Raw genomic sequence first — 26,499 nt, forward strand, 5'->3', positions numbered from 1 at the left:
GATTGACTTCAACTTGAGGTAAATGACTTCTGTGCTGATCAATGATAGTCTGTAAAGAACGCTATGGAAGTGTTCAACCCATCTCTCTAGAAACATATCTCTTGTTAATTAATGTAGATCCATAAGCACTGAGAAGTTGAGATGTGCCCTATGTCTTTGACCCTTAAATAGCCTCAGGGCTATTTAAAAGAACTTTGGTTTGTTGCTATCTGCATAAAACTGAATTTCATCTACCTTCTTACTGAACCAAGAGTCCTGCATCTCTCTAAGCTTCACTTGTGCTTTACTTTTGATGGAATGCCTTCTTAGAAATGGATAAACCATCTTGCCAGTAAACTCTGTGGAGTTCTCACTTTTCATTTATCATCTTCTGCATTTCCTCATCATTTTCATCAATCCAGTCCTGATGTTTGTGAGAGTTCTGATCCAGATGAGCAGGTGCAATGCTGTACACCAGGTCTCTGAAAGCTGCCTACTCTTTTTCTGCTCCACTTTACCAACTGTGTAATAACTCGGTTTTTCCTCCAAGTTAACAACAAACTGTTCCCACTCAGAGAGACACTCTAATCTCTTGACATGAATCCTTCTAGTATTCATTTTGCCTTCGGGATGCTGCTTTGGTTAAATGTGAAGATTTAACTTGGAGAGGATGAGTCTGTGATCAGTCCAGCACTCTACACCACACATTGCCTTGGTCACTCTAACATCCTGTCTCTTCTCCTTACAATCACATAGTCTATAGAAGCCAATGATTGCTAAGAGGAAGTATTATTGCATTTAGGTAATGAAAGACAGTGTTTGGGTTGAGAAGGACATGAGCTATGCAATTAGTAGGTGACCATTGCTGTTACTATTTCCAATTCCATTCCTTCCAAGGACTCCCTGGTAATCTGAGTCTACTAGAGCATTAAAGTCACCTAGAATTATAAGCCTGTCCTCTTTTGGTGCATTGGTGATAAGGGTCCCCAGGTTTTCTTAAAATTTTTCTTTGACTTCATCAGAATCTTTCATGGTGGTAGCACAGGCACTGATGATGGTGGCATGGCATTTTCCTTCAAGTGGCAATATCATTGTCATGAACCTGCCATTCACTCCTTTTGGTAGGCAATCAATAATGTTAATTAGATTAGTTTTGATTGCAAAACTTACCCCAGCTTCATGGTGTTCCCCTTCACTGTGGCCACTCCAGAAAAACGTGTATCCAACTCCTACTTCAGTAAGCTGGCCTTCATTTGTTAGCTTTACTTTACTCAGAGCTGCTATTTAGGTATGATACCTGCTGAATTCTTTTGCAACAAGAGCTGATCACCCTTCAGGTCTATTGGATCTTGTGTCAACTATGAGTGTGTGCATGTTCCATGCACCGATAGTGAGTGGAATCCTTTTTGAAGAAGTTTTCATAGGTTTTTTTTTTTGTTTCTTGGACACACTGTGGGATCCCAGCATGCAGTGGCAATCAGGTCAGGGTTGGATAAGCAGACAATTTTTAGGGCACCTTTTTTAACCTCTTCCTCACATCAGAAAGTGAGAAGTGTGATCCTTAAAAGGGCTGACTTCTCAGTCATCTGGTGGCAGCCAAATCTCATTACTGCTTTCAGTGGGGAAATGGTCCTATGGCCTAGGCTGTCTGTGTGCAGGGTTTTAACAGCAGCTCCCACTGTATCTGCACCTGCTGCTTCTTCACTTGCCTCTTGCCACAGGACTTTGAGATAGGAATGGTAAGGTGGTCAAATCTCTTTTGATGCATACATAAATTGGATTTAAATGAGGTAGAGTTGCACAGTCATCAGCTTCACTCTCTCTTCCAAAGTCATCATGATCCAGTATGGCAATACAGAATTAAAACAACTGGTTATGACTTTAGATGCAATCAATAACCTTGGCACCTTCAATGTCTAAACAAGTTCTAAGAGTTTCACAGCACCTGCTTCAGCTGGCTTCATGGTCATTGGAACAAAGTATTCTCATCCACCCATTCCACCGGTGGAAGACTTCACTTGCTTGTGGTAGACACCTCCCACAACTCTCGGATGAGTTTGAGACTCTCTCTTGGTTACCTTCAATTTGGTTTAGCCTGCCTACTGAAATGGTTTATCAGTGGTTTATCACTGTCCTTGCTACAGCTTCTTGGAGTCATAAGTGAGAGTTAGGTAGCTTGGGTAGACATCAAAGTTGGAAAGTAACCCTGTAAAGAGTTTGACAGCCCTCATGCCAGAGTTACTACTCTTCTTTGAACACATTCTATACTCTTACAATCCCAGTCAAACTAGTCTAGTATCTCTTCCATGTAATTGTTCTTCAGATTCTTGAAAACTGTTCATGATCTTTCCTGTTATCAATTTTCTCTTCCCCAAATAAAGCCAAATTCTTCTTTTTTATGTTTCCAGCTCATGAAAAACTTTTACAACCAAACCTACTATAAAAGGAATTTGGAATATATGAGTAGTACAGTCCTAACCCTGCTATGGTCTGTCACCGTATCCATGTTTCCTCTAGGAGGTTTAATTGGGTCGCTCATGGTTGCACCAATGGTAAATAAATGTGGAAGGTAAGTGAGAGTTCTCCAGCTCTAAGGAATCCATCAACAGCCATCAGTAGGACTTTAAATGTTTAAGATTAAAGCTTTAGGCTGAAGGGACAGTTAGGTGGTGCAGTAGATAGAGCACCAACCCTAGAGTCAAGAGGACCTGAGTTCAAAACTGATCTCAGACACTTGATACTAACTACATGACCTTGGACAAGACTCTTAATCCATTGCTGCACAAAAACAAAGAAACAAAAACCTTCAGCCTGTGCCCATGAACAGGATTACATAGTGTATAGATTGCTGGATCTGAAATCAGGAACACCTGGGTTCAAATCGTATTTCTTATACTGCCTCCATGACCATAGACAAATCACTTGACCTCAGTTCAGTCAAATGAAGATAATGATGATGAGTCCAAAACTCTGCCAAATATTTTATAGATATTTCATTTGGTCCTCCCAACAATCTTGAGAGGAAGTAGATACCATTACTATTCCCATTTTTACAGATGAGGAAACTGAAGTGACGTGGCTTGCCCAAGATCACACAACTAACAAGAAGTTTCTGTGATTGGTTTTGAACTCAGGTCTTGATAAATACAGGTCCAGTATTCTATCCACTGAGTCAGCTAGCTTCCTCTTATTGATAATATCATCTATCTCACAGCATTTCTTGAGTGCTAGTGAGATAAATATACATATATAAAGTGATTCATAAACATTAATAAGAACTGAAACACATACACATATGTCAGCAATATTACAATTTAAAAGAAGCATTTATAGGATTTGGAGCTAGAAGAGAACTGAGAACAAAATCAAAATCTGTCAAAAAGGGACCTCATTCTGTACCTGAACAAGAACCCAACACCTTAATTATTATACCTAGCATTTGTTCTATACCTAGCATTAGTACATTAAAGTTAGCCAATATAATCTCTTTTGATCCACACAATAATTCCAATAGGTAGGTGCCATTATTAACCCCATTTAATAGCCGAGAAAGCTGAGACAGATAGAACTCAAATGATCTCTCAGTAAGTGACTGAAACTGGATTGGAACTCTGAATCTAGCCCTATTCTCATGCACTTGACCACTGATTATCCAACTTTTTTTCTGGAAAGCTTCTAGTGAGGCCATAGATCTAGAGCTGGGCAGCCCTTGAATTCCAGAGAATCCAGTACTCTCCTTTGACAGACAAAGGTAACTGAGGTTCACGGATGTTCAATGACCCTTCCTTGTTCCCATAACGTGTAAATACTTGGGGAAGGATTTGGACTCAGGTCTTCCTGACTCTTGTTTGAATGTTCTCTAGTCACTGCATTCTCTAGAATCCATAACAGTTAGTGAATATCTTTCTTCTCTGGAGAAGGAACTTAATTCATCTCTCCCTTTTTTTCTCTGTAGAAAGGGAACGTTGCTGATCAACAACATATTTTCTATTGTTCCTGCGATTTTGATGGGATGCAGCAAAATGGCTGGATCCTTTGAGATGATCATCATTGCCCGGATTGTGGTGGGGATATGTGCAGGTAATCACTAGAATAGGGTATTGTTACCAGATTTCATGGGAAGGCAAAAGTAATAGGCACTCACTAAAGCTTTAAAGTTTATTAAGTATTTTCCACACATTAACTCATTTGGATCTCAATAAATTACAGATAATATTTCCATTTCACAGATGAAGGAACTGAGACTCCAAGAGGTTAAACAATGACTTGGCCTAGGTCACACAGGTATTAAGAATCAATGACATGATTGGAACTTAAGTCTTTCTGACCTTGGATCCAGCATTCCATTGATTATATCATAAGGACCTCTGGACATTGTTCTGAAGAGAATACTTAGCTGTATTTTAAGATGGGGATGTTTTCTCACTCTGCTATTCCTCCAGTGACCATGGCCCAGTGGGAGAGAGAGAGAGAGAGAGAGAGAGAGAGAGAGAGAGAGAGAGAGAGAGAGAGAGAGAGAGAGAGAGAGAGAGAGGAGTGAGCTCTGGGTCTAGAATCAAAGAGTTTGAATACCAACTCTGTGAATGGGGGCATGTCCATTTATTTCTTTATTTATTTCTTCATCATGAGAACTTTAGACTAGATCTGAGATCCAGAATTGGCAAGGATCCCTTGTCCCTTGGGTAAATGAACACCAATGGTTTTTATAGCATCTATTACAAGTGGGCATCCAGGCCTCCAGTTAAAGGGATCCCATCTCCTCCTGAGGAAGAAATTTTCCCCATTGGAGCAGCTCTGATTCCTGGGGAGTTGTTCCTTACATGAAGCCTCAAAGAACATCTCTGCAACTGCCAGCTAGCACCTCACCCCACCCCAGTTCTGCTTTTCTGGGGCACAGTGGTGCCTGTTGGTGCCTAATAAATGCTTATTGATTGAGTGACTCCCTGGCCAAGCAGAATAAATCCAATCCTCTTCTTTCCTCATGACAGCCACAGTTAGCCTGTCCTACCCCCTCCTTTTCTTGTTTCCAAAGTAAAGATGCCAGTTCCTTTCCCATCTTTAAATGACAAAAACTGTACTTGATTTGAGTTTAAGAAGTTCTGACAGTCACCATAATGTTTCTGTCCCTTAAATATAGTGTTTTAATCAAGTTAAATCCTGACACCTCTTTTAAGGACCATAAGGAATAGGTGTTAATGGGGACAGAATCTTCCCAGACTCCCTTTCTAAAGCTGCAACTGCTGCTACATACCCAGCCTCTCCCCCTCCTGAAGTGAATCCCAAAGTGCTTATGATGATGGGTTTTTTAAGGAGAAAATCCTATTTCATCTTTGTGGCCCACAGTTGATCCATGATTTAGTAGATGAATAAGTCATTTTTGTTGGCTCACTCCCATTCCTAGGACACCAGAACTCTCCTGCTGTCTAATTGCCCAATAGTATCCACTGCAGTGTCCCTCCCCGGTGTCCCCTCCCTAGATGTGACAGTTATTACTAATAACTGAGGAAACAATCAGAGGGAAAAATCATTTATATTTAGGTAGTCATAACTAAAGGTTAGTGGACTCCCCAGCTAATTCAAAGATCCTGAATATAGAATGAAACAGATTTTTAGCTATTCAAAAATAATAAAATAAAACCATTAAATATAAGAAAATAATCTACCAAAATATAAACAAGAGTACAAATTAGGTCATTTGATTTCTAATTGGAGAAAGGATTAGGAGCTTTAGGGAAGGGGAAAAATTCTACTCTCACAATGGAGGGATGCTGAAGAATTGCATCTACCTGCATTTATGTATGGAACAATAGAGATTTATACTCTCTAATTTCTCATGAGTGATTTACAGAAAAACAAGATGGAGGAAAACATATGTGGCAGCTCAAGATGGTACCAGTGCTCCTAAGATAGAAGCTGATTGGTTCTCTTGATCCCCCTCCAAACCTACTCCATTTTGTAACTGATCTTCACTCTGTCTCATCATAAGAAAGGCAATGTGCTCCCAAAGCTATCTCCCATCATGCCACAAAATTTCTCCAGCCTGTTCTCTTCTTCCATAAGTTTTTCTGGATGTTGAGGATAACAACAGCACTTTTCTTCCAGGACATTTAACCTAGTGGATAGAGACTGGCTTCAGAGTCAAAAAGACCTAAGCTTGGGGCGGCTAGGTGGTGCAGTGGATAAAGCACCGGCCCTGAAGTCAGGAGTACCTGGGTTCAAATCTGGTCTCAGATGCTTAATAATTACCTAGCTGTGGGACCATGGGCAAGCCACTTAACCCCATCTGCCTTGCAAAAACCTAAAAAAAAAAGAACAAAAAGACCTAAGCTCAAGTACCACCTCTTTCACATATTGACTGTATGATTGTGGACAAGTCATTGAGATTCTCAGTATCCCAGGAAACTCTGAGACTATAAAACAGAACAGTTGCCCATTTGTACTGGAAGCGGGAGCTTCCTTTATTTCAAATTCCCCATATCAATGAAACCACAGGTTTGTAACCAAAAAATTGGGGAAGCTTTCAACTATTATTTGAATAAGTCAAACAGAGGGAGGGAAGGACTTCTCTACACAAACCTTGAAATTTCTAGCATTATTCTATTCCCCCCAAAGAAAAAGGAGAGGGGAAAAAGGTCTTACATATACAAACATATTTAACAGCTCTTAGTGGCAATGAAGAATTAGAAAGTGGAAGTGATGTCTATCAATTTGGGAATGACAACAAGTGATGCTACAAGAATGTAATGAATGTGATATAATAAAATGATAAAAGGGATGGTTTCAAATAAATCTGGGAAGACTGATACAGAAGTGAAGTGAACAGAGCCAGAACAGTTTACACATCAACAGCAATACTGGAAAATAATCAGCTGAGAAAGACTTAGTATCTCTGAACAACACAATGACCCATCACAATTCCAAAATACTCATGATGAAGGATGTTACCTCCCTCCAGATGGACTCAGACTACAGATTGAGACATATAGATGTTTTTGACATTGTTAATGTGGGGATTTATTTTGTGTGACTGAGCAAAATTGTTATAAGGACTTTGCAAATGGGGGAAAGAGGACATAGAAAGGAAAGGAAGCACTTTTGTTAATGGAAAGAATATGTATGTAAGGTACATATCTGTGTTATATATGTATGTATACATATATATACATATATACATGTTCCATTTGGAACATGGAATGTAACAGAGGATCAATTCATCTAAGTTTCAGCAATGATACCATTCTGGAGGCCATAACTTTTTCCCATGAGATTCCTGAACTAGCTATTTCTGGTCAAATTAGCTGATTTCTGGTTCTCTAGAACCCTTCTTTCCTTTTGGGGGGGGAATGTTTTCTTATTTTTCCCCCAATTACATGCAATGATAGTTTTCAATATTCAAGTTTTCATAAGCTTTTGAGTTCTACATTTTTACCTCCCTCCCTTCCCTCTCTCCCCATCCCCATGACAATAATTAATCTTATATAGAAATTTTAAACCCTTCTTTCCAAAGGGTGAAAGATTTTCATTAAAGATTCATGCATTGACCCATTTCCTACATTTTCTTCTCTTGTAGTTTTGAGAAAACAAAGGATTGGACTTATGTAAATACTGAGATTGGAGAGATATTCAAGAATAAGACCCCCCCCAATAAAGCTAACATCCTAATTTTTTAAATTTTATTCATATCAGGTCTGTCCTCCAATGTGGTTCCCATGTACTTGGGAGAGTTGGCTCCTAGAAACCTAAGAGGGGCCATTGGTGTGGTCCCTCAGCTATTTATTACTGTTGGAATCCTTGTAGCCCAGATCTTTGGTCTTCGGAGCATCCTTGCAAATGAAGAGGGTAAGGCTGATGAGTTGAGCTCTTACTGGTTAGTGTGTTATTCCATTGTCACTAGTCGTTGAAGAGAGGAAGTATGGGAAGAAGAGAGGGTACTAGTAGTTGCAGTAGGACTGGCTCCTACAGAGGTTGAAAGTCTTGATGGAAACAAGATATTCTTATTAGAGATGGAGGTAAGGAAAGAGTATATTCCAAGACAACACAAAGCACAGATTTGAAAGATGGGATGTAATGTGTAAGGAATAACAAGTTGGTTATTTTGACAGAATTGTAGACTGAAGAAAATGTAGAATTTCAGTCTGAAAAGGTAGTTTGGGAAGGGTTGTAATGGGCAAAGAAGAATCAATGGCTTGAATACAAATATCAGTTTTATCAACTAGTACCTGTATGAGGTTGGACAAACCACTTGCCCTCTCTGGGCTTGCATTTCTTTATTTGTAAAATGAGACAGTTGGACTTGATGACCTCTGAGGCCCCTTCCAGCTCTTGACTGTGTTCCTGTGATCTCTTGTAGGATGGCCAACTCTCCTCACCCTGACTGGGATCCCTGCAGTTCTGCAGCTGTTCTTTCTGCCCTTCTTCCCAGAAAGTCCCAGGTACACCTTGATTCAGAAAGGAGATGAAGAAGGAGCCCGAAAAGGTAAAGCTCCCCCCCCATCTCTGGATAGATCTTATGAAAGTCAAGAAGACAGTTGGTAATTAGAAGAGAGAGAGCAGATCTGGTTGAAGATCTCAGGGAGAGGGATAATTGTATGTTTTGCTATGATGTAAAGGAAAGCACTCTGGATAGGAGAAGACCCTCAGCAAAACAGATCAATACATTTAAAAAATATGAAAAAATAAAAAGCTATTATCCATCCCATTAGATATCACCTCTTCAAAAGTGTGAGTGGAGATGTCATCTCATTGTCCCTTCTCAGGGATCAAGTTCTCTGTAATTTTGCAATATTCATCTTAATTGTTTTATGGCAATTGTTCTTTCCATTTAGATTCTTGTCATTGTACATATTAGTTTTTTTGCTCTGCTCACTTCAGTCTGCATCAGTTCATGTAGCTCTTTCCATGCTTCTCTGTATTCATCTCTTTTCTTGTACTACAGTAATATACCATTACATCCACAGACGACAAAATGTTTAGCCATCCTCCAGGTGATGGGCACCTATTTTGTTTCTAGTTTTATATTTTGATAAATGGGATTTGTCTTTTCATTAATCACCTCCTTAAGGGATATGCCTAACAATGGTATCTCTGGATCAAAGGGATGTCATTTTATGTGCTTAATTCCAAATTGTTTTCTTATTCTTTCATTCAGCTTTAAAGAAACTGAGAAGTTCTGATAATGTTGAGGCTGAGGTAGAGGAGATTCGAATGGAGGATGAGATGGAGAAGGCTGCTGGCAGAGTGTCAGTGCTGAAACTCTTTACTATAAAGTCCCTTAGATGGCAGCTCATTTCCATTATCATCTTAATGGCTGGTCAACAACTCTCAGGAGTCAATGCGGTGGGTTAAAAAAATGAAAGGAAGAATCCCAAGGCCCTGGAGGGAATTAGGAATGAGTTCTATAGAAGAAGCAACATGTGAAAGAATCTTAAGGTCCAGGAGAGAATCAGAGATCAATGTAGTGGGGGCTTGTATGAGGAAATTCCAAGGCTAATGGAAAAATTGAACTTGGAGTCTCCTATGGGGGAAGAGAAGATTTCCTGTTCTTTCATATATCCCCTGAAACACATTAGGGGCCTAGGGTTAGGACAGCTCTGAATGCCTCAGTTGCCAACATTATCACCCCTTCCTTTGCTCTTTCTTGCTTTGGCCCCCCCCTCTAATATTTCCTGGGTTATGGTTTCTAGGTTTACTACTATGCAGACCAGATCTATGGAAAAGCAGGAGTGAATGACAATGATGTCCAATATGTCACTGCGGGGACAGGTGCAGTCAACGTGGTGATGACCTTGTTAGCTGTATGTATATTCCATGTCCCCATGACCTTTCTTTTTATTATTAAAGTCTGTTAATGTCTCTCTTTGCTCACACTCCCTCTCCCAACCTAAATCTACCTTAGTTAAGTGACACTCCCAAATAGTCATCTCTTCCCTCTGATACCCACCATCCTCAGAAACCTTCCTACATTCCATGATTTTCCTGTCACCACTAAACTATTAAGGCTCCAGTAATGTTACATGCTAATGGGTAGCTAGGGAGCACTGTAGTGCAACAGATGTAGAGTCAAACAGAATCATCTTTCCGAGTTCAAATCTGGTCTGAGACACTAACTGTGTGACCCTGGGCAAGTCACTTCACCCTGTTTGTCTCAGTTTCTTGTAAAATGAACTAAAGAAGGAAATGATGCTACATACCATGTCTCTTGACTGATGATGATCTCTAGGTCAGCTCTAAGCTCTCCCGCCTTTGTCCTCTAGGAATGTTCAATCAGCTGGCTAATAAACATTTATTGAAACTTCTTGACCATCATTATTCTGAGCATTGAGAACACAAATCAAAGATGAAACAGTCCCTGCCTTCTCGGAACTTACATTTCATCAGGAGAGACAACACATCTGTCCACATCAGCTTGTATAAAACCGGTTTATATAAGATAGATACACAGTAGCAGGCACTAAGCTTGCTATGGAAACAAAAACAACAATGTAACAATAATATACCAGACCCTGCCCTCAAGGAGCTTACATTATGTGAGGAGAGGCAACATAACTGTCTATATTAGCACCATAAAAGTGATATAAATAAAATAGATATAAAGTAGCAATCACTGAGCCTGGTGCTAGGGAAACAAAAACAATGTAACGGTGATGTACAGTCCCTGCCCTCGAGGAACTTCCATTCTATGAGGAGAGACAACTCATCTGTCCACATCAGCATGTATAAAAAGTTATAAAAGTATGGATACAAAGTAACAGCCACTGAGCCTAGGACTAGGGAAATAAAAATGACGTAATAATAATGCACCTGTCCCTGCCTTCAGTGAGCTTCCATTCCATCATGAGAGACAACTTGAACATATACTCTCAACCAATTCTTGCTAATCAATAGCTGGGTTCAGTATTTCTCTGCTGCTGACTCTGAGGCCTGAAGGAATCCAGGACTGACCCTAGGGCTGTCCCAGCTTCTTGACCATGATCTTCCTCCCATCTGCTTCCTTCTTCAGGTGTTCATTGTGGAGTTCTTAGGGAGGAAGTTGCTCATCCTGATTGGCTTTGGTGTCTGCTGCTTGGCGTGTATCGTGTTAACAGTAGCCCTTTCCCTCCAGGTAGGGAATCCTAAGGCCTTGGGGTGTTGGGGGGATTTTTAAGAGTCTAGCCCTTGCAGAATAAGGCAAGGACATTAATCTCTGCTCAGAAAAAGTTTCACTCTTGCCTCTCTCTCGCTTCCCTTGCATTTTCCTATCCTAGCTGTATGACCATGGTCAAATCCTTTTACATCCCTGGGCCTCAGTTTGCTCATCTGTAAAATTTAAGTATTGAACCTAGTGACGTCTATGATCCCTTAACAAATCCATGATCCTATGAAACTTTCGAAGCCTTAATTTCCTCATTTGCAAAAATGTCCCTAATATCTATGATATTCTCTATCATAATGGTTCTCTCAGTCAACATTCTGTGCTTTTAGTGCCCTCCAGTCTTAGACCCTTCCTGCTCTAAATCTACTATAGTCCTAAAACATCCTTCTATTTGAAAGAGAGAATTTGAGCCATCTGAATCCCACTCAAACCCAACCAGTGAGATTAAAGTCCCTAAGCAGAAAAAACAAATTACTCATTCTTACAAATACTAAGAAGCAAAATTTAGACTTCCCCTGGGGACCTCTTTTCTTCCATCCCTTCTCCCACACACACCCCCCAACTCCCAGGCAATTCCTGGATACCTCTGCTCTTCCATTTGGCTGATGATTGTGATTTTCTCCCATAGGACACCGTGACTGGGATGCCTTATGTCAGCATTGCTTGTGTTATCTCCTATGTTGTGGGTCATGCTATTGGGCCTAGTAAGTATCCATTCATGACACCATTTCCCCCCAGTCAAGGTAATTCCAGAATTCTTTTGATGCGACTTCTACTCCACTTGTAGAAGTACCACGGTATTTAAAGAGGGATCTGTTGAGTACAATATAAAGGATCCCATCGTGAATATGATGGGGTAGCCCACTGAGAATATTACAGAGGGACCCCTGAGAACTTTTTAAAAGTCCCATTGAAAATGTTACAGAGTGAAAAAAATGATGCTACAGAGTGGGCAGCTAGATGGCAAAGTGGATAGAGCACCAACCCTGGAGTCAGGAGGACCTGAGTTCAAATCCAGCCTCAGATTATTATATTATTAAATATTACCTAGCTGTGTGACCTTGGGCAAATCACTTAACCCTATTTCCTTGCAACCTCCCTCCCCAAAAAAGAAAATGTTACAGAGAGGTCCACTGAAAATATTACAGAAAGTCTACTGTCTTCTATGGACAGTAACATTCAGTACTGAACTGACAACCATCCATAATCTATAGAGTGCCTCAGGTTCAAATCCTCTCTCCAATTAGCTATGTGGCCAATGCAGGTTCCTCATCTACATCAATTTAGGACCTATCTCATAGGACTGTTAGAAAAGTCAAATGAGATAATATATGTAAAGTGCAATACAATTATCAATTTTTCTTCCTTATTCTAACTCCTTTCTCATCTCACAGCAAATGAAGTATAGAATGATTCCATTACATTAGTGATAAGTACATCTAGAAATTTTGACCCACATGATATGCTTTATTAGTTTTTAGTTGACCATTTGGCTACCATCTTCTATAGTATCCAGCCCTTTAAAAAGTTATCTTCAAGGAAAAAATTTACTTTGACTTATTTGGTATAGGACTTTTCCCTATCTGAACCATTTTTCAAGAACCTTCCCCCTCCTCTTACATGGAAATGGAATGCCAGGGAAGGAATTCTAACATTCTTTTCTCACTCTTCCATTCTTTCCCTTCCAAGGTCCCATTCCTTCATTGATTATCACTGAAATCTTTCTACAATCCTCCCGGCCAGCTGCATTCATGGTCGGAGGAACTATCCACTGGCTCTCCAACTTCACTGTGGGACTGATTTTTCCTTTCATTCAGGTAAGGGGGAAACATCCTGAAATGGACAAAAACTTCAAGGGGGTAAAACTGTAAGTTTGACTACATTGCATCTAGCATGGTGTCTACCATAAAGTAGCACTTAAAGAAATTAGATAAAATGGACCAGGGCTCTCTTCATTGTGGACATGCCCTACAAAATGGAGCTCATCCTTGCCTTGTCACCCTTCATCCAAGTCCGGAGTCATAACTCAAGTGGGGTGACTAGAATTTTTTTCCCAGGGCAATGGATTTTCAGATACAGATGGGCTTTTTTAAGTCTTTAGCAGTATAGAAACAACTGACCTTAGCTTCTAATGAGAGTCTGGAATGCTCTCCTTTCTCATCTCCATGTCCTGGCTTCCTTGGATTATTTCAAGTCCCAGCTCAAATTTCACCTGCTGCAGGAGACTTTTCCTGATTTCCCCTTAATTCTAGTGTCTTCCCCTTGTTCTTTTGTAGTTGTTTGCCCTTGGCCTCCACTATTAGATTTTAAGCTTCTTGAATGCAGGGACTGTCCCCCAGAGCTTAGCTCAGTGTCTTACAATCAATCAAGAAACATTTAGTGAGTGAATACTATATACTGTTAAGCACCAAGGATACAAAAAGAAGCAAAAGATCTTTCTTGCCATCAAGGAACTTACAGTCTAATGGAGGTGATAACAGGCAAGCAAATTTATACAAAGCAAGCCATATACGGGATAAATAGGAAATAATTCAAAAAGGAAACAAGTAGACTAAGAAGAGTTGGGGCAGGTTTCCTCCAGATTAGAAGATGGGATTTTAGTTGAGATTTCCTTGAAGATATGGTAGTCGAAGAAAAGGAAGGAAAGCAGCTCAGGCATTGGGAACAACCAGAGGATTCCAGAACAAAGACATGAAATGTCTTATACCTGGAATTGCAGTAGGACAGGATCACTGTATTGACCTGTGGGGAGAGAGATTAATATGTAAGAAAACTGGAAAGGTAAATGGATTAAGGAGTTAGATTAAGATAAATAGATTAACGAGTTAGAGAAGGCATCTGAGTAGGAGGAAGGTTAGAGTGAACAGTCTCAATTTTTTCTGTAAAATATGAGGCAAAGTTCTCAGCTGACAGAATGGGAGGAGATGAGCCATGGAATGCTTAAAGAGGGCTGAAAAGGTTTGGAAGAGCCTCTGTAGAGAGTGGGGTAATGATTTGATAAGGTGGGGTATAGAGTAGGATTGCTTAGCAACAATGAGGGTTCAGTTAGGGTTATTTAACAAATTTATAGTCAGAATAGTTATCTGATATTCTCCACATCTGTTCCACCTGTAGGTGAAAAGTCAACAGGTGGTGGGAGTGATCTAAGGCTGATGTTTGACTTAACATAATCATTGATATGACAAGGGGGATAAGGGTTTGAGAGAAGAGTTAAGTAGAGAGGTGAATTGGTTCACTAAGAAGTCCTGATGGGGAGAAGAGGACAGAATAGTTACTACAGGGGAGATGCCCTGGGAGATAATTGAGAAGTCAAGGAATTGGAGGTCATGGTATGATAAAGTATAGGTTTCTGTAAGGGAAAGCAGAAGAAGGAACAAAACTCCAATAGATTATAGTCAGATAAGGGAATTTCAGAGTTCTTGAACACATGAAGGTGGTACATTTGTGGGGAATAACAAGATCAAAGTTATGCCCATCTTTCTGTGGCTAAGATGAGGTGGCGAAGTAGCACATGGGATGGTGAATAGGTTGAGAAACTGAGGGGTCGGGTATTTGAGTGAGAATCAACATGTAAGTTGATGTTTTAGTATGAAGGTAGGAATTGGGGGGGGGGGGGGGAGGAAATAATTGTAAGCCAGATAGCAAACCCCTTGAGGGAGGAAGGGATTATAGACCACAGCTACCAGGATTTTGATTTGGTGGTAGATATGAGTAAACTAAACCTAAAAAGAAAATTAAATTACTGAGAGGTTATGGTGAAGGAAGAAGGTAGAGAACCTGGAAGTGACAATGAGGAGCAAGGAGTCTTCCACCTCCCTTCCTCAACCAGCAAGCCAATGGAAATGAAAATGCAGTCAGGACTGAAAAGGGTGTCCTGAGAGGCCATGTCACCAAGGGAAAGCCAGGTCTTAGTAAGAGCTAGTGGGTGGAAAGGAGTGGGAAAGGAACAGATTTAAGATCAAGGAAAACTTATTGCCTATGGAACAAGGATTTCAAAGGACATCATGGAAGGACTAAGTGGAGTTGGCTGACACTTTGGAATAGCATAGTTGAGGAGGATGGCAATAAGGAATCAGATGGAAAGGAGCTGCGGATGATGATCTATAGGAGCTCAGAATTACGGAGATATGAAGGGTGTAACTGGGTGCATATAAAAGCTTGCTGTCTTCTGTCTCCACAGGAAGGCCTTGGTCCCTACAGCTTCATCATCTTTGGTGCGATATGTCTCCTTACTACAATTTATACTTACTTCATTGTCCCAGAGACCAAGGCTAAGACATTTATGGAAATCAACCAGATTTTTGCCAAGATTAATAAGGTGTCAGAAGTTCAATCGGAGAAGCAGGAACTACAGGATTTCAAGTCTTCTGTTCCTCTATAGGAGTGTCTGGTCTACAACTATATGCCCTTCTCACTTCTCCAGCTCAAAATTGGGCCTATCCAGAAACAAGAGATGGGTCCCAAACAGACTGTGGTCTGAGACTCCAGACACTTGGCAAACATGGAATATCCATTGAATTTGGGGAGGGGGGTTCTGAAAAATTCAAGATCTTTCTATGGATCAGATTTGCTGAATCCAAGCCAGGACTCACAGCTGCTCCTCAAGCAGTTCCTTTATGACTTCTTATCATATGAACTTTTATACTGAAAACAATCATCATGGAAAGGTAATAGTACAAAGTTTGGGGACATTGGGGAGCCTGTAAGGGACCCTGGTCAAATCGGTTTCTTACTTTCTATCACTATTCTGACCTGGAAACATCATTTTTAGAAAATATTATGTTAGAAACACATACATCAAGACAAAATAGATGATTGTAGATAGTTCAGTTAAGTGGGAGCACAGAGAAAGGTCCAAGAAGGACTCATTCTAACCTTAATCCTCAATATTATTTGTTAAGGAGAATTTTGATAATTTCTATGTATTCATTAAAGCAGAGTTGATCATTTTCCATGGAAATAGGCTACTTCCTGATAAATGGTCATTGTTCTTATTGGCTCTGGAGCACTCCCCTCCCTCCACCCACTCTGTATGAACCTCTACTACTACTACTAAATTCATCTTGTGAGATACTCATCTCTAATACTCATCCGTATCTGGTTTCTTCTTATTGTCTTAAAGTTAGTCACAATAAGTGAAAGGAAGGCAGGACTACAGGGATGTCACAGACTTATACAGACTGGAGCGGGGGTTATAAAAATACCATTTCCTAGCTCATCCAAAGTACAATTCATGTCTTCCCTTTCTATTGACAACACTGATTTCTCTGTTTAAAAGGAGGCAGTATTGTCATATTCTCATCGAGAATTATGGAAGATTCTAAGGAAATCTCAGAAGGGGTAAGTCTTTCAGGTTGGGCAAGAGACCACAAAAGGCAGACTCTTAGATTACTAACAAATAAGCAGGAATCGGGGGAGGTGGGTCAAGAAAATATGGGAAGAATTTCTCCAGGGGGAAGACAGGGATACCATAGTAATCTTTTTACTGTAGAATTTCCCATAGAATTCTTCTCATTCACTGGTAGAAGTTGCTGGAGCTCAAGGCTGTGGTAGGAAACACAGAAGAGACATGAGCCCACTCCTGTTCATAAGATACATGGAAGATAGTTGATTTTGGCCACCTGATCCCCTACTGATGTAAGATTGTAAGCTCCCTGAGGACAAGATCTATCAGTTTTTTAGTTTTCTATTTTTGTATTTTAGCTTCATATTATTCCCACAGTCTGGCGCAAGTTGAAATGAACTGAATTGAATTCTGTGTCTAGTCTGACCTTATTTAGAGATCAGAATAGGTTAGAAAAAATGACTAGGAGAGAAGGGAAGGATGGAAGAAGAGAAAGGAGATAGCTGGATGATGGATTTGGTTTAAAATCATCACACAGGAAAAGGGTTAAAAATAATGGCACTAATACTTAAAGATCACATGAGATTTGCCAAGTGTTTATGACATACTATCCTCACAAAAACCTTTCCAGGTAGGTACCACTGGTGTTTTACAGATGAGGAAACTATGGTTCAGATTAGTTAAGGACTTGCCCAGTATCTTTTTCTTCCAGATTGTTTGATGCTTGCCATTTTGTCAAATACTACACTGACTTCTTTCACATTTTAAAAATTGAGTCTCTTGATTTCCTTGACCTTTTGTTCTTCCAGATAAATTTTGTTATTTTCTAGCTCTATAAAATAACTCTATGGTAGTTTGATTGCTAAGGCACTGAAAAGTAAATTAATTTAGGTAGAATTGTCATTTTGTTTTATTGACCTGGCCTTTCCATGACAATTACTATTTCTCTAATATTCTCCAATACCTTAGTAATCTTTTCTCCAGCTTTCCTCATCATCATTTGTGTGAAACATTGTGCTCATAAAGTTCCTGCGTTAGTCTTAATAAGTAGACTCAAAGTATTTTATCCTGACTATAGTTATTTTCAATATAATTTCTATTTTTCTCTCTTACTGTTAGGTTTTGTTGGTAATATATAAAAACCCTAATGATTTATGTAGGTTTCATTTTATGTCATGCAATTCATTATTTTCAACTAGTTTTTAGTTGATTCTCATCACATCATCTGCAAAAGTGTTCACTTTGTTTTCTTGAGGCCTATTCTTATTCAATTTCTTTTTTTTCGTAATACTAGAACCAGCATTTCTAGTATGATGATGATGAATAATAGCAGAATTTAATCTTATTGAGAAGGCTTTGTTTTTATTGAAAAGGCTTCCATTTTATCCCCATTACAGAAAATGCTTGCTTTTGGTTTAGATATTACTTTTTTTTGCGTGAGGCAATGGGGTTAAGTGGCTTGCCCAAGGTCGCACAGCTAGGTAATTATTAAGTGTCTGAGGTCAGATTTGAACTCAGATACTCCTGACTCCAGGCCAGTGCTCTATCTACTGCTCCACCTAGCTGCCCCAGATATTACTTTTTTTTAAAAGAAAAGGTTCATTTATTCCTATGATCTCCAGTCTTTTTAATAGGGTGTTATATTTTAGCAAAAGTTCTTTGCTGTATCTATTGACATGATCATTTGTTTTTTTGTTGTCGTTGTTCTTATTATGATCAATTTACTTATAGTTTTACTATTATTGGATTCCTACATTCCTGATATAAATCTGACCTGATTATAGTGTTTAATCTATATAGTGATACATTTCTATATTCTCTTTGCTAGTATTTTGGCATCAATATTCATTGGGGAAACTGGTCTATAGGTTATTTTCTCTGATTTTGACTCTTCCTGGTTTAAGTATTAGCATCATATTTGTGTCATAAAAGGAATTTGGGACTCCATCTTGGCCTATCTTTTCAAAAACTTTATATAGTATTGCAATTAAATAGTATTTAATGTCTGGTAGAATTTACTTATAAATATATACCTGGTTCTGGTGACTTTTTTCTTAAGGATCCTTAAGGAAATCATTGATTTTTTTCCTTAAATGAGATTATTTAAGAATTCTATTTCCTCTTCTTATAATCTGGGCAATTTATATTTTCATAAATAATCATGCTTTTCTTCAGCTAAACTGTTAGGTTTTTTTGGATATAATTACACAAAAAAAATCCTAATAATTCCTTTAATTTCATCTTCATTGGCATGTTGCATTCACCCTTTTCATTTTGAACCTGGTATTTGACTTCTTTATTTTAACCAAATTAAATAATTATTTGTTTTTCTCATAAAAGCAGCTTAGTTCAATGATTTTTTAAACTTCCAATTTTATTAATCTCCCTTTGATTTTTCAAGATTTCTTATTTTTGTGTTTAATTTTGAATTTTTAATTTGTTCTTCTAATTTTGGAATTTTTTTTTATTAATTGCATGCCCAGTTCATTGATTTCCTAATTTTCCCCTAAGTCTTGCTTTAACTGCTTTTGGTATGTTGTCTTATTGTTGTCATTCTCTTTAATGAAATTAATTGTTTTTATAATCTGCTCTTTTATCTACTCATTCTTTAGAATTAGATTATTTGCTGCTGTTTGGCCTCCATTCTCAAAGAAGGCCTTAACATTAGGGAGGTGATACCAGGACATGCATGTGCATTATTAGATTTGAGAGAGGGAAATGTTGTACTAAGTCACCAACCTCACTTGCTCCTCCAGAGTCATCTGGGTCCAGTAGTCAGATATGATTAAAGACAACCAGAGATGGTCCTGGATGTAGAACAATCAGGGTTAGGTGATTTGCCCAAGGTCACACAGCTTGTAAGTGTCTGAGGTCAAATTTGAATTCAGATCTTTCTGACTTCAGGTTTGGTGTTCTACTCACTGCGCCATCTAGCTGCCATTAGATTATTTAGCTAATCTCTCTTTCTATGACCCTCCATTGAATATAGTTTTTATTACATTATGATTTTAAAAGGATACATTTAGTAGTTCTACTTTTCTGAATTTGTTTATTAAGATTTTTAAGTCCTAATGTATGGTCAATTTTTGTGAAGGTGCCGTGTACAAGTGAGAAAAACATATTTTTTTCCTATTCCCATTCAGTTTTCTCAGAAGTCTATCATATCTAAATTTTCCAAAAGTCTATTCATTTTCTAGACCTCTTTCTTATTTATTTTATGGTTAGATTTATCTATTTCTGAGAAGGTTAAGTTGAGGTTCCCCACTTGGATAGTTTTACAGTCTATTTCCTTTTGTAACTCATTTAACTTTTCCTTTAAGAATTTGGATTTTATACCATGTGATACATGTAAGTTCAATTCTGATATTACTTCATTGTCTGTGGTACTTTTTAGCAAAGTATAGTTTACTGGATTATCTGTTTTTGCTACCTCTACCTCTTTTACTTTATCTGAAGTATAATAGATTCTTGAAAGCTGGGAGCTGGGGAGCTATCTTTGCATCCTCAATGGCTACTGGAGCAGTGTGGCTTTGTGGGTGGAGATACTGGCCTTGGAACCAGGATAACTGAATTTTAATCTCTTACTAGCTATATGACCCTGGAAAAAGTCACTTATCCTCCCTGAGTCTCAGTTTCTTTTTCTATAAAATGGAGGTAATTATATCTATACTCACAAGATTATCATGAGGATAAAATTAGATAATACTTTTTTTGAGGCTTTACAAACTATAACTTTTAATTACTATCATTATTCTTGATGTGTTTGGTATGTCAATTAAAAATCTGCTTCCTTAGACAGGAGAAGTGGGGTTTAAATCCTGTCTCTGACGCATATTTGTGTATCCTTGGTTGACTTTACAGAGTCTCAGGAAACTTTCTAAAACAAACTGCCAAAAAAGTTTCCAGTCTCCAGCCTTTCCTATTAGGTATCTGGAAGCAAATGTCCCCTAAACATCTTAAACTCAACATGTCCAAAACTGAACTCATATTGTTGAGTTTCACTAATTTCTGACCCTTCATGATCCTATTTGGAGTTTTCTTGTCAGATACTGAAATGCTTTGCCATTTTTTTTCCTACTCATTTTACAGATGAGGAAACTAAGGTAAATAGGGTGGAGTGATTTGCCCAGGGTCACACAGCAAGTAAGTATCTAAAGCCAGATTTGAACTCAGGAAAATGAGCCATACTAAGCCCAGTGTAATATATACTGCACTGTCCAAGTATCTCCCATTTTTCCTCCCAAATCATCTCCCCACATCTAAACGTTCCTATTATTGTAAAGAGCACCACCTGTCTTCCAGGTTGCCTAGGTTTAAAATCCAAGGGCTATTTTCTTTTATCTCTCCGGCGCTATAGTCAATCTGTTGCCAAGGCTTGTTGATTTTACTATCTTAAATCTTTTCCCCATTACCCTTCTCTCCTTGCAGGTCCTCAACACCTCACACCTACACTCTTACAATAACCTGCTGGTGGGTCTGCCAGCCTTCAGTCTCTCCCCACTCTAATACATTTTACACACAAACTATTAAAATGAAAGTGATTTTTCAAATCCATTCCCACCCTAAAATAAATTTGAGTTGCTCTCTGTTATCTCCAAGATCAAATATCAAGTTTGGTGTTTGGTCTTCACGACTCTCCATAACCTGTTCCACCGGCCAGGTTTTGGTTTTTGGTTTCTTGTTTGTTTTACATCTTAGTGTGACTTCTTTCAAACAGAAATCTACATCTTTAGGTTGGGCATTTCCTCTGGTTGTTCCCTTGCCTGGAATACTATCCTTTATCTCCTCCTCCTGAATTCTGTGACTTTCTTTTAAGTCCCAGTGAAAAATTCCACCTTCTGTAAGAAAACTTTCTTCATTCTTCTTGATTTTCATGCCTTCTTTTTGTTCATTATTTTTAATTTTTCTCCTGCATGTCTATAACTTGTTTGTTCATAACTGTTTATGCCTTATCTGATTTTATCTTTATATTCACAGAATTAACAAAATAACTGATCCAAATTAGGTGCTTAAAAATACTTTTTGATGAGCTGACCCACATTGAGAAAGGAATTTTCCATATCAATTGCATCTTGGATTTGGAAAAAAAAAGATCATTTGTTAGGCAATTAAATGATGCTGGGTATAGCTTTTGAACTTGGAGTCAGGAAGACTTGAATTCAAATCATACCATAAACACCTACTACTTCTTTGTGACCCTGGAAAAATCAATCATTTAAATCTTTATTTCCTCATCTGGAAAATGGGGATAATAGCATCAACCTCCAGGATTGTTGTGAGGATCAAAGAATATTATGTTTGCAAACTGCTTTTAACAACTAAAGCTCCACATAAATGCCAGCTATGTTATAATCAAATAAATTAATGTCTCAAAAATCTTAGGACACTGAGTCCATTCTAACTATTTTCATTATTATTGAATTGGACCCAATTTCACTGTCTCTGCTGAGAAGAGTTTTTCTCCAGTAGAATACTCCTGATGTCTTCAGCATTTGTGGTTAATTGGATTATTCATCCTGGTGCAAGTTGGCATGGCCACAGGAATCTGCTTTCTCTCATCAATAGGATCCTGCCTCCATCCCCATTCCTGCTCACTGGGTGCCTCAGGGTCAAGAGCAGGGCTCATTTGCCTTTCTAGTTGCCTTTCTCTTTTTCTCTTTATCTTCTTCCTAGAATTTTGAGAGGAGTTATGAAGGGGGAGAGAAGGGCCCACCCACCCAGGATAAAGAATGATTGTGTTTTATTGCAGGTATTATTTATTCCTGACTTCTCATGAGCACATGGGGGCAAATATGTGCACATACATTTAGACATACATACATGCACTACACATGGCTGCACATTCACCATACAATACACACATACATACCACACACATATACCAAGGACACTCACAAACGCATATAATACACATATATATATATATACCACATTCTGCCCTCAAATATATGCCCCCCCACATAGACACACCCCAGATCTTGTTTTTTGTCACAACTGCTCCCTCCCTCTCTAAACTATAGGAAGTCTTTTTTGTCTCTCCTTAAACTCCATTCTTTTTATTTTGTCCATATTTTACATTTAATAGTAGCTAATACTTATAAAAGACTTCAAAGTTTATAAAATGCTTTACAAATATTATTTTATTTCATCCTCCCAACCATCAGGGGAGGTATGTGTTATTATCCAATTTTACAGGTGAGAAAACTAAGGCAGACAGAGGTTAAGAAACTGTCCCAGGGTCACACAGATACTAAGAGGCTACATATACTTATGTGGGCATGCTGTTTCTTGTCATATAAATTCCTTGAAGACAGGGACTATTTCCTGTTTGTTGTCATCTCCCTCACATCCAGCACAGAGCCCTAGCTCCAAATAAAAGTTTAATAAATGCATATTGATTCTCCTCTAGTGATGATTCGATAAGCATTTATGACACGTCTGTTACGTTCATATCAGACACTATGCTTGGCCATGGAGATTCAACATGAAAATCATAGCTCCACTTGCCTTAGAGGGATTTGCTATGAGAGGAAGAAGCAGAGACATTATAACAGCATCAATACTGGTCTTTCAGGCCTAGGTCCAAGGGTGCAAAGTATCATAGAACTTGAATAATAGGATTAATAATAGCTCATTCAATTTCAGGTAAAAATGTAGCAGATTGGGGCAGCTAAGTGGCACAGTGGATAGAGCACCAGCCCTGGAGTCAAGAGTACCTGAGTTCAAATCTGGCCTCAGACACTTAATAATTACCTAGCTGTGTGGCCTCAGGCAAGTCATTTAACCCCAATGCCTTGCAAAAAACCTATAGATAGATAGATAGATAGATAGATAGATAGATAGATAGATAGATAGCAGATTAGAATATATGTATCAGTCAAGCTTAGGTTAAGAAACCAGGCTGATTTCTTACATAGGAAACTGAGTCAAGAGGATTCTACTTTAGCCTTCCAATGTCATCCTCTCAACTTTTTCACAAATCTCACTTTCACTGAGCCATTGGCATTTTTCTTGAAGGTAGTAAAACATTGACTCTAGGACACAATAAAACTGAAAATGAAACTCAGAAAGAAAAGCTTTCATCTCAAACAAAAAAAATTTCACTAATCATAATAGGACTGGATATAATGTTTATCAATACCCTCAAGTGGCTGCAATAAATTAGCTCGCAAATAAAAAGTAGCAGTCTTTAAAAAAAATCACACAATTGATTTTACTTAATTCTTTTATTCCAATACTTTCCTTTAAAATTCATCCTGCTATGAAAGGCAGCGATTAGAATTTAACATACGTAAATTCACATAGATGGTGAATATATGATAATTTATTCAAAATGAATCTCTCAGAAAAAAGGTAACAGCAATTTACAGACTAACAGATCTTTACCTCTAAGGTATTGTACATTGACATCTAAAACAAAATAAAATTTCTAAGACTGGGATCTAATAAGACAAAGTTAGTTAAAGACAGACTATTCCAAGTATAATAATTTTCATATGCATAAATCACACATAGATAACTCTGTACCATAAACACAAGTTAAAAATTTTCTCCCTTATTCAAGGAGTGTTAGCAGTAGAAGTAGGGACATTCTCTTACCTAAATAAACCAAATGACTGATTCACAACCTTACTGAAGCTGACAAGTTTCCAAAAAAAGAATTATACAAGACTTTTCTTTCATTCCCCTATTCTTTTCTTAAAAGTCAGCAATTATTTTTCCTTTTTAAAAATATAACTAAGGACAGTTAGGTGGCACAGTGGATAGAGTACTGGTCCTGAAGTCAGGAGGACCCTACTTCATATCTGGCCTCAGATACTTAATAATTACCTAGTTGTGTGACCATAGACAAGGTACTTAACACCATTGCCTTGCAAAAAGCCAAAAAAAAAATAAATAAATAAACAATTAAATGTTCCAGAGGTTTTAACATTGACAAGTCTTTATTAACCTAATCAATAATTTCACAGTATCCAAAGAAGAAAGAATTAAAATTGCTAATGAAACAAAATCACTCCTTTAACACTATTTCTTACATAATGGTTTGCAAGAATTTACAGGAAAATTTAGGATGGTTAGGTGGTGCAGTAGATAGAGCACTGGCCCTGGAATCAAGAGTATCTGAGTTTGAGGCTGACCTCAGACACTTAATAATTACCTAGCTGTGTGGCCTTGGGCAAGCCACTTAACCCCATTTGTCTTGCAAAAAAAAAAAAAGAAAAGAAAATTTAAAAACATGAAAATGACACACAATAATGAGTATAAAAGATGAAGCAAAACTCCACACTAATCAACTGCATTTCTAAATTACCTTTATATAGAAAAATATTTATCCCATTACACATGATTTTTAAAATTGTCATAATTTGGGTAGCCACTAGAACAGCATACATTTCATATTTCACTAAAGACCCAATTGGTAAAAAGTAACATAGTTTGACCAATGAAATCACAAAAGACAAATGAATCTCATAGAAAAATTGCTAGATGATAAATATAAAAATTTATCAGTTTAAATTTGGTTGGTTGGTTGGTTGGCTCATTCTTGTCTTTCCATTATTAAAGAAGGCCAAAATGACATCACTATATTAAAGATAAGTTATGGTGTGTCCAACTGTTGGTTGGGCACAAAATAGTCCATGTGAACACCTGGGGTAGTTACTCTAAATTAAGTATCTCATGTTTCCTTTGAGCTGCTTCAATTCTATCTTGCTCATAGAGCACAGCATGCTCTCTGAAGAGGGTATGCCATGCTGGGTGGTCCTGTGCAATATCTCTTACACTCACACTTAATTCCAAAGTTCCTAAGAGAGAGGCCTTCAGAGTGACCCTGTATTCTTCATAAAATAGTCTTTTTGGCAAGCATATGTCTGAACAACATGACTAGCCTATGTACTCTCTGTAGTATTGTTTGAATGCTTGGTAGTTTAGCTCAAGAAAGGACTTCAGGGGCAGTTAGATGATGCAGTGGATAGAGCACTGGCCTTGGAGTCAAGAGTACCTCAGTTCAAATCTGGCCTCAGACAATAATTACCTAGCTGTGTGGCCTTGGGCAAGCCACTTAACCCCATTGCCTTGCAAAAACTAAAAAAAAAAAAAAAAGGACTTCATTGTCTGGCATCTTATCTTGCCACGTGATCTTTAGAAAATTTCAGTCAGCTTTTGTATGAGTTTTGGACCCTCTATTTTGGTAAATCTCAGCTGGAATTGAATCTGCACCAGCTTTGTCACATGAAAGAAGTTTAATGGCATTCAAAGCCTCTTCTTCAGTTGGAGATTCAACCAGGGACAAATTGACTTCAACTTGAAGTAAATGGTCAATGACTTCAGCATTTATTGATGATGATCTGTTAAGATCACTATGGAAATGTACAGTTCATCTCTCTAGGATCTTGTCCCTATCGCTAATCAATGTGTTTTCAGCAGTGGTGAGTATTTAAAATACAGCATATGTCTTTGACCCATAAATAGCCTTCAGGGTATCATAAAAGCACTTTGGATTGTTACTCTCTACATAATACTGGATTTCATCTGCCTTCTTACTGAGCCAAAAATACTTAATCTCTCTAAGCTTCACTTATACTTTACTTTAGATGGAATTAAATGGTGTCTTCTTAGAAATGAATGAACTATCCTGCTGGTAAGCCCTGTGGAATTCTCAGTTTTCATTTATTAGCTTCTATATTTCCCCATCATTTTCATCAAGCCAGTCTTGATGTTTGCAAGTGTTCTGCCCACTCAACTGCAGTACTGTACACCAATCCTCTGAAAGTTGCCCACTCCTTTTCTGCTCCACAGTTGCCTATTCTGTGTTGGTTCAACTTTCCCTCCAAGTTAACAGCAAGCTTCCTGCTCAGAGAAGTACTCTAATCTCTTGACATTAATTTTTCTGTAGTCATTTTGCCCCGAAGGGCTGTCACTGTGGTTGAATGTGAATATTTAGCTTGGAGAAGATGAGTGTGTGATCAGTCCAGCACTATGTACCATATATTGCCTTGGTCACTCTCACATCTTATCTGTCTCTTTTAACAATCACATAATCTGT

At 38.3% G+C, this 26,499-nt stretch overlaps 1 protein-coding gene across 3 annotated transcripts in view; it reads left to right on the top strand.

The window, feature by feature from the left end:
• SLC2A5 (solute carrier family 2 member 5) overlaps nt 1–18,601 on the top strand; it is a 56,907-nt gene extending 38,306 nt beyond the window's left edge. For 2 of the 3 annotated variants that reach the window (XM_074218530.1, XM_074218529.1), the window contains exons 4-13: nt 2,388–2,548; nt 3,935–4,059; nt 7,666–7,818; nt 8,330–8,455; nt 9,128–9,315; nt 9,663–9,773; nt 10,979–11,080; nt 11,739–11,814; nt 12,800–12,927; nt 15,291–18,601. In XM_074218530.1, coding sequence (XP_074074631.1) covers nt 2,388–2,548; nt 3,935–4,059; nt 7,666–7,818; nt 8,330–8,455; nt 9,128–9,315; nt 9,663–9,773; nt 10,979–11,080; nt 11,739–11,814; nt 12,800–12,927; nt 15,291–15,491 — 1,371 coding nt within the window. In that variant the 3' untranslated portion in view covers nt 15,492–18,601. The remainder of the gene's footprint in view (nt 1–2,387; nt 2,549–3,934; nt 4,060–7,665; nt 7,819–8,329; nt 8,456–9,127; nt 9,316–9,662; nt 9,774–10,978; nt 11,081–11,738; nt 11,815–12,799; nt 12,928–15,290) is intronic. The other variant, XM_074218531.1, reaches the window with a different exon arrangement.
• Nucleotides 18,602–26,499: the final 7,898 nt, after the last annotated feature.

This window comes from Macrotis lagotis, chromosome 1 (assembly GCF_037893015.1).
Source record: "Macrotis lagotis isolate mMagLag1 chromosome 1, bilby.v1.9.chrom.fasta, whole genome shotgun sequence".
In the NCBI taxonomy this organism is placed as follows: Eukaryota; Metazoa; Chordata; class Mammalia; order Peramelemorphia; family Peramelidae; genus Macrotis; species Macrotis lagotis.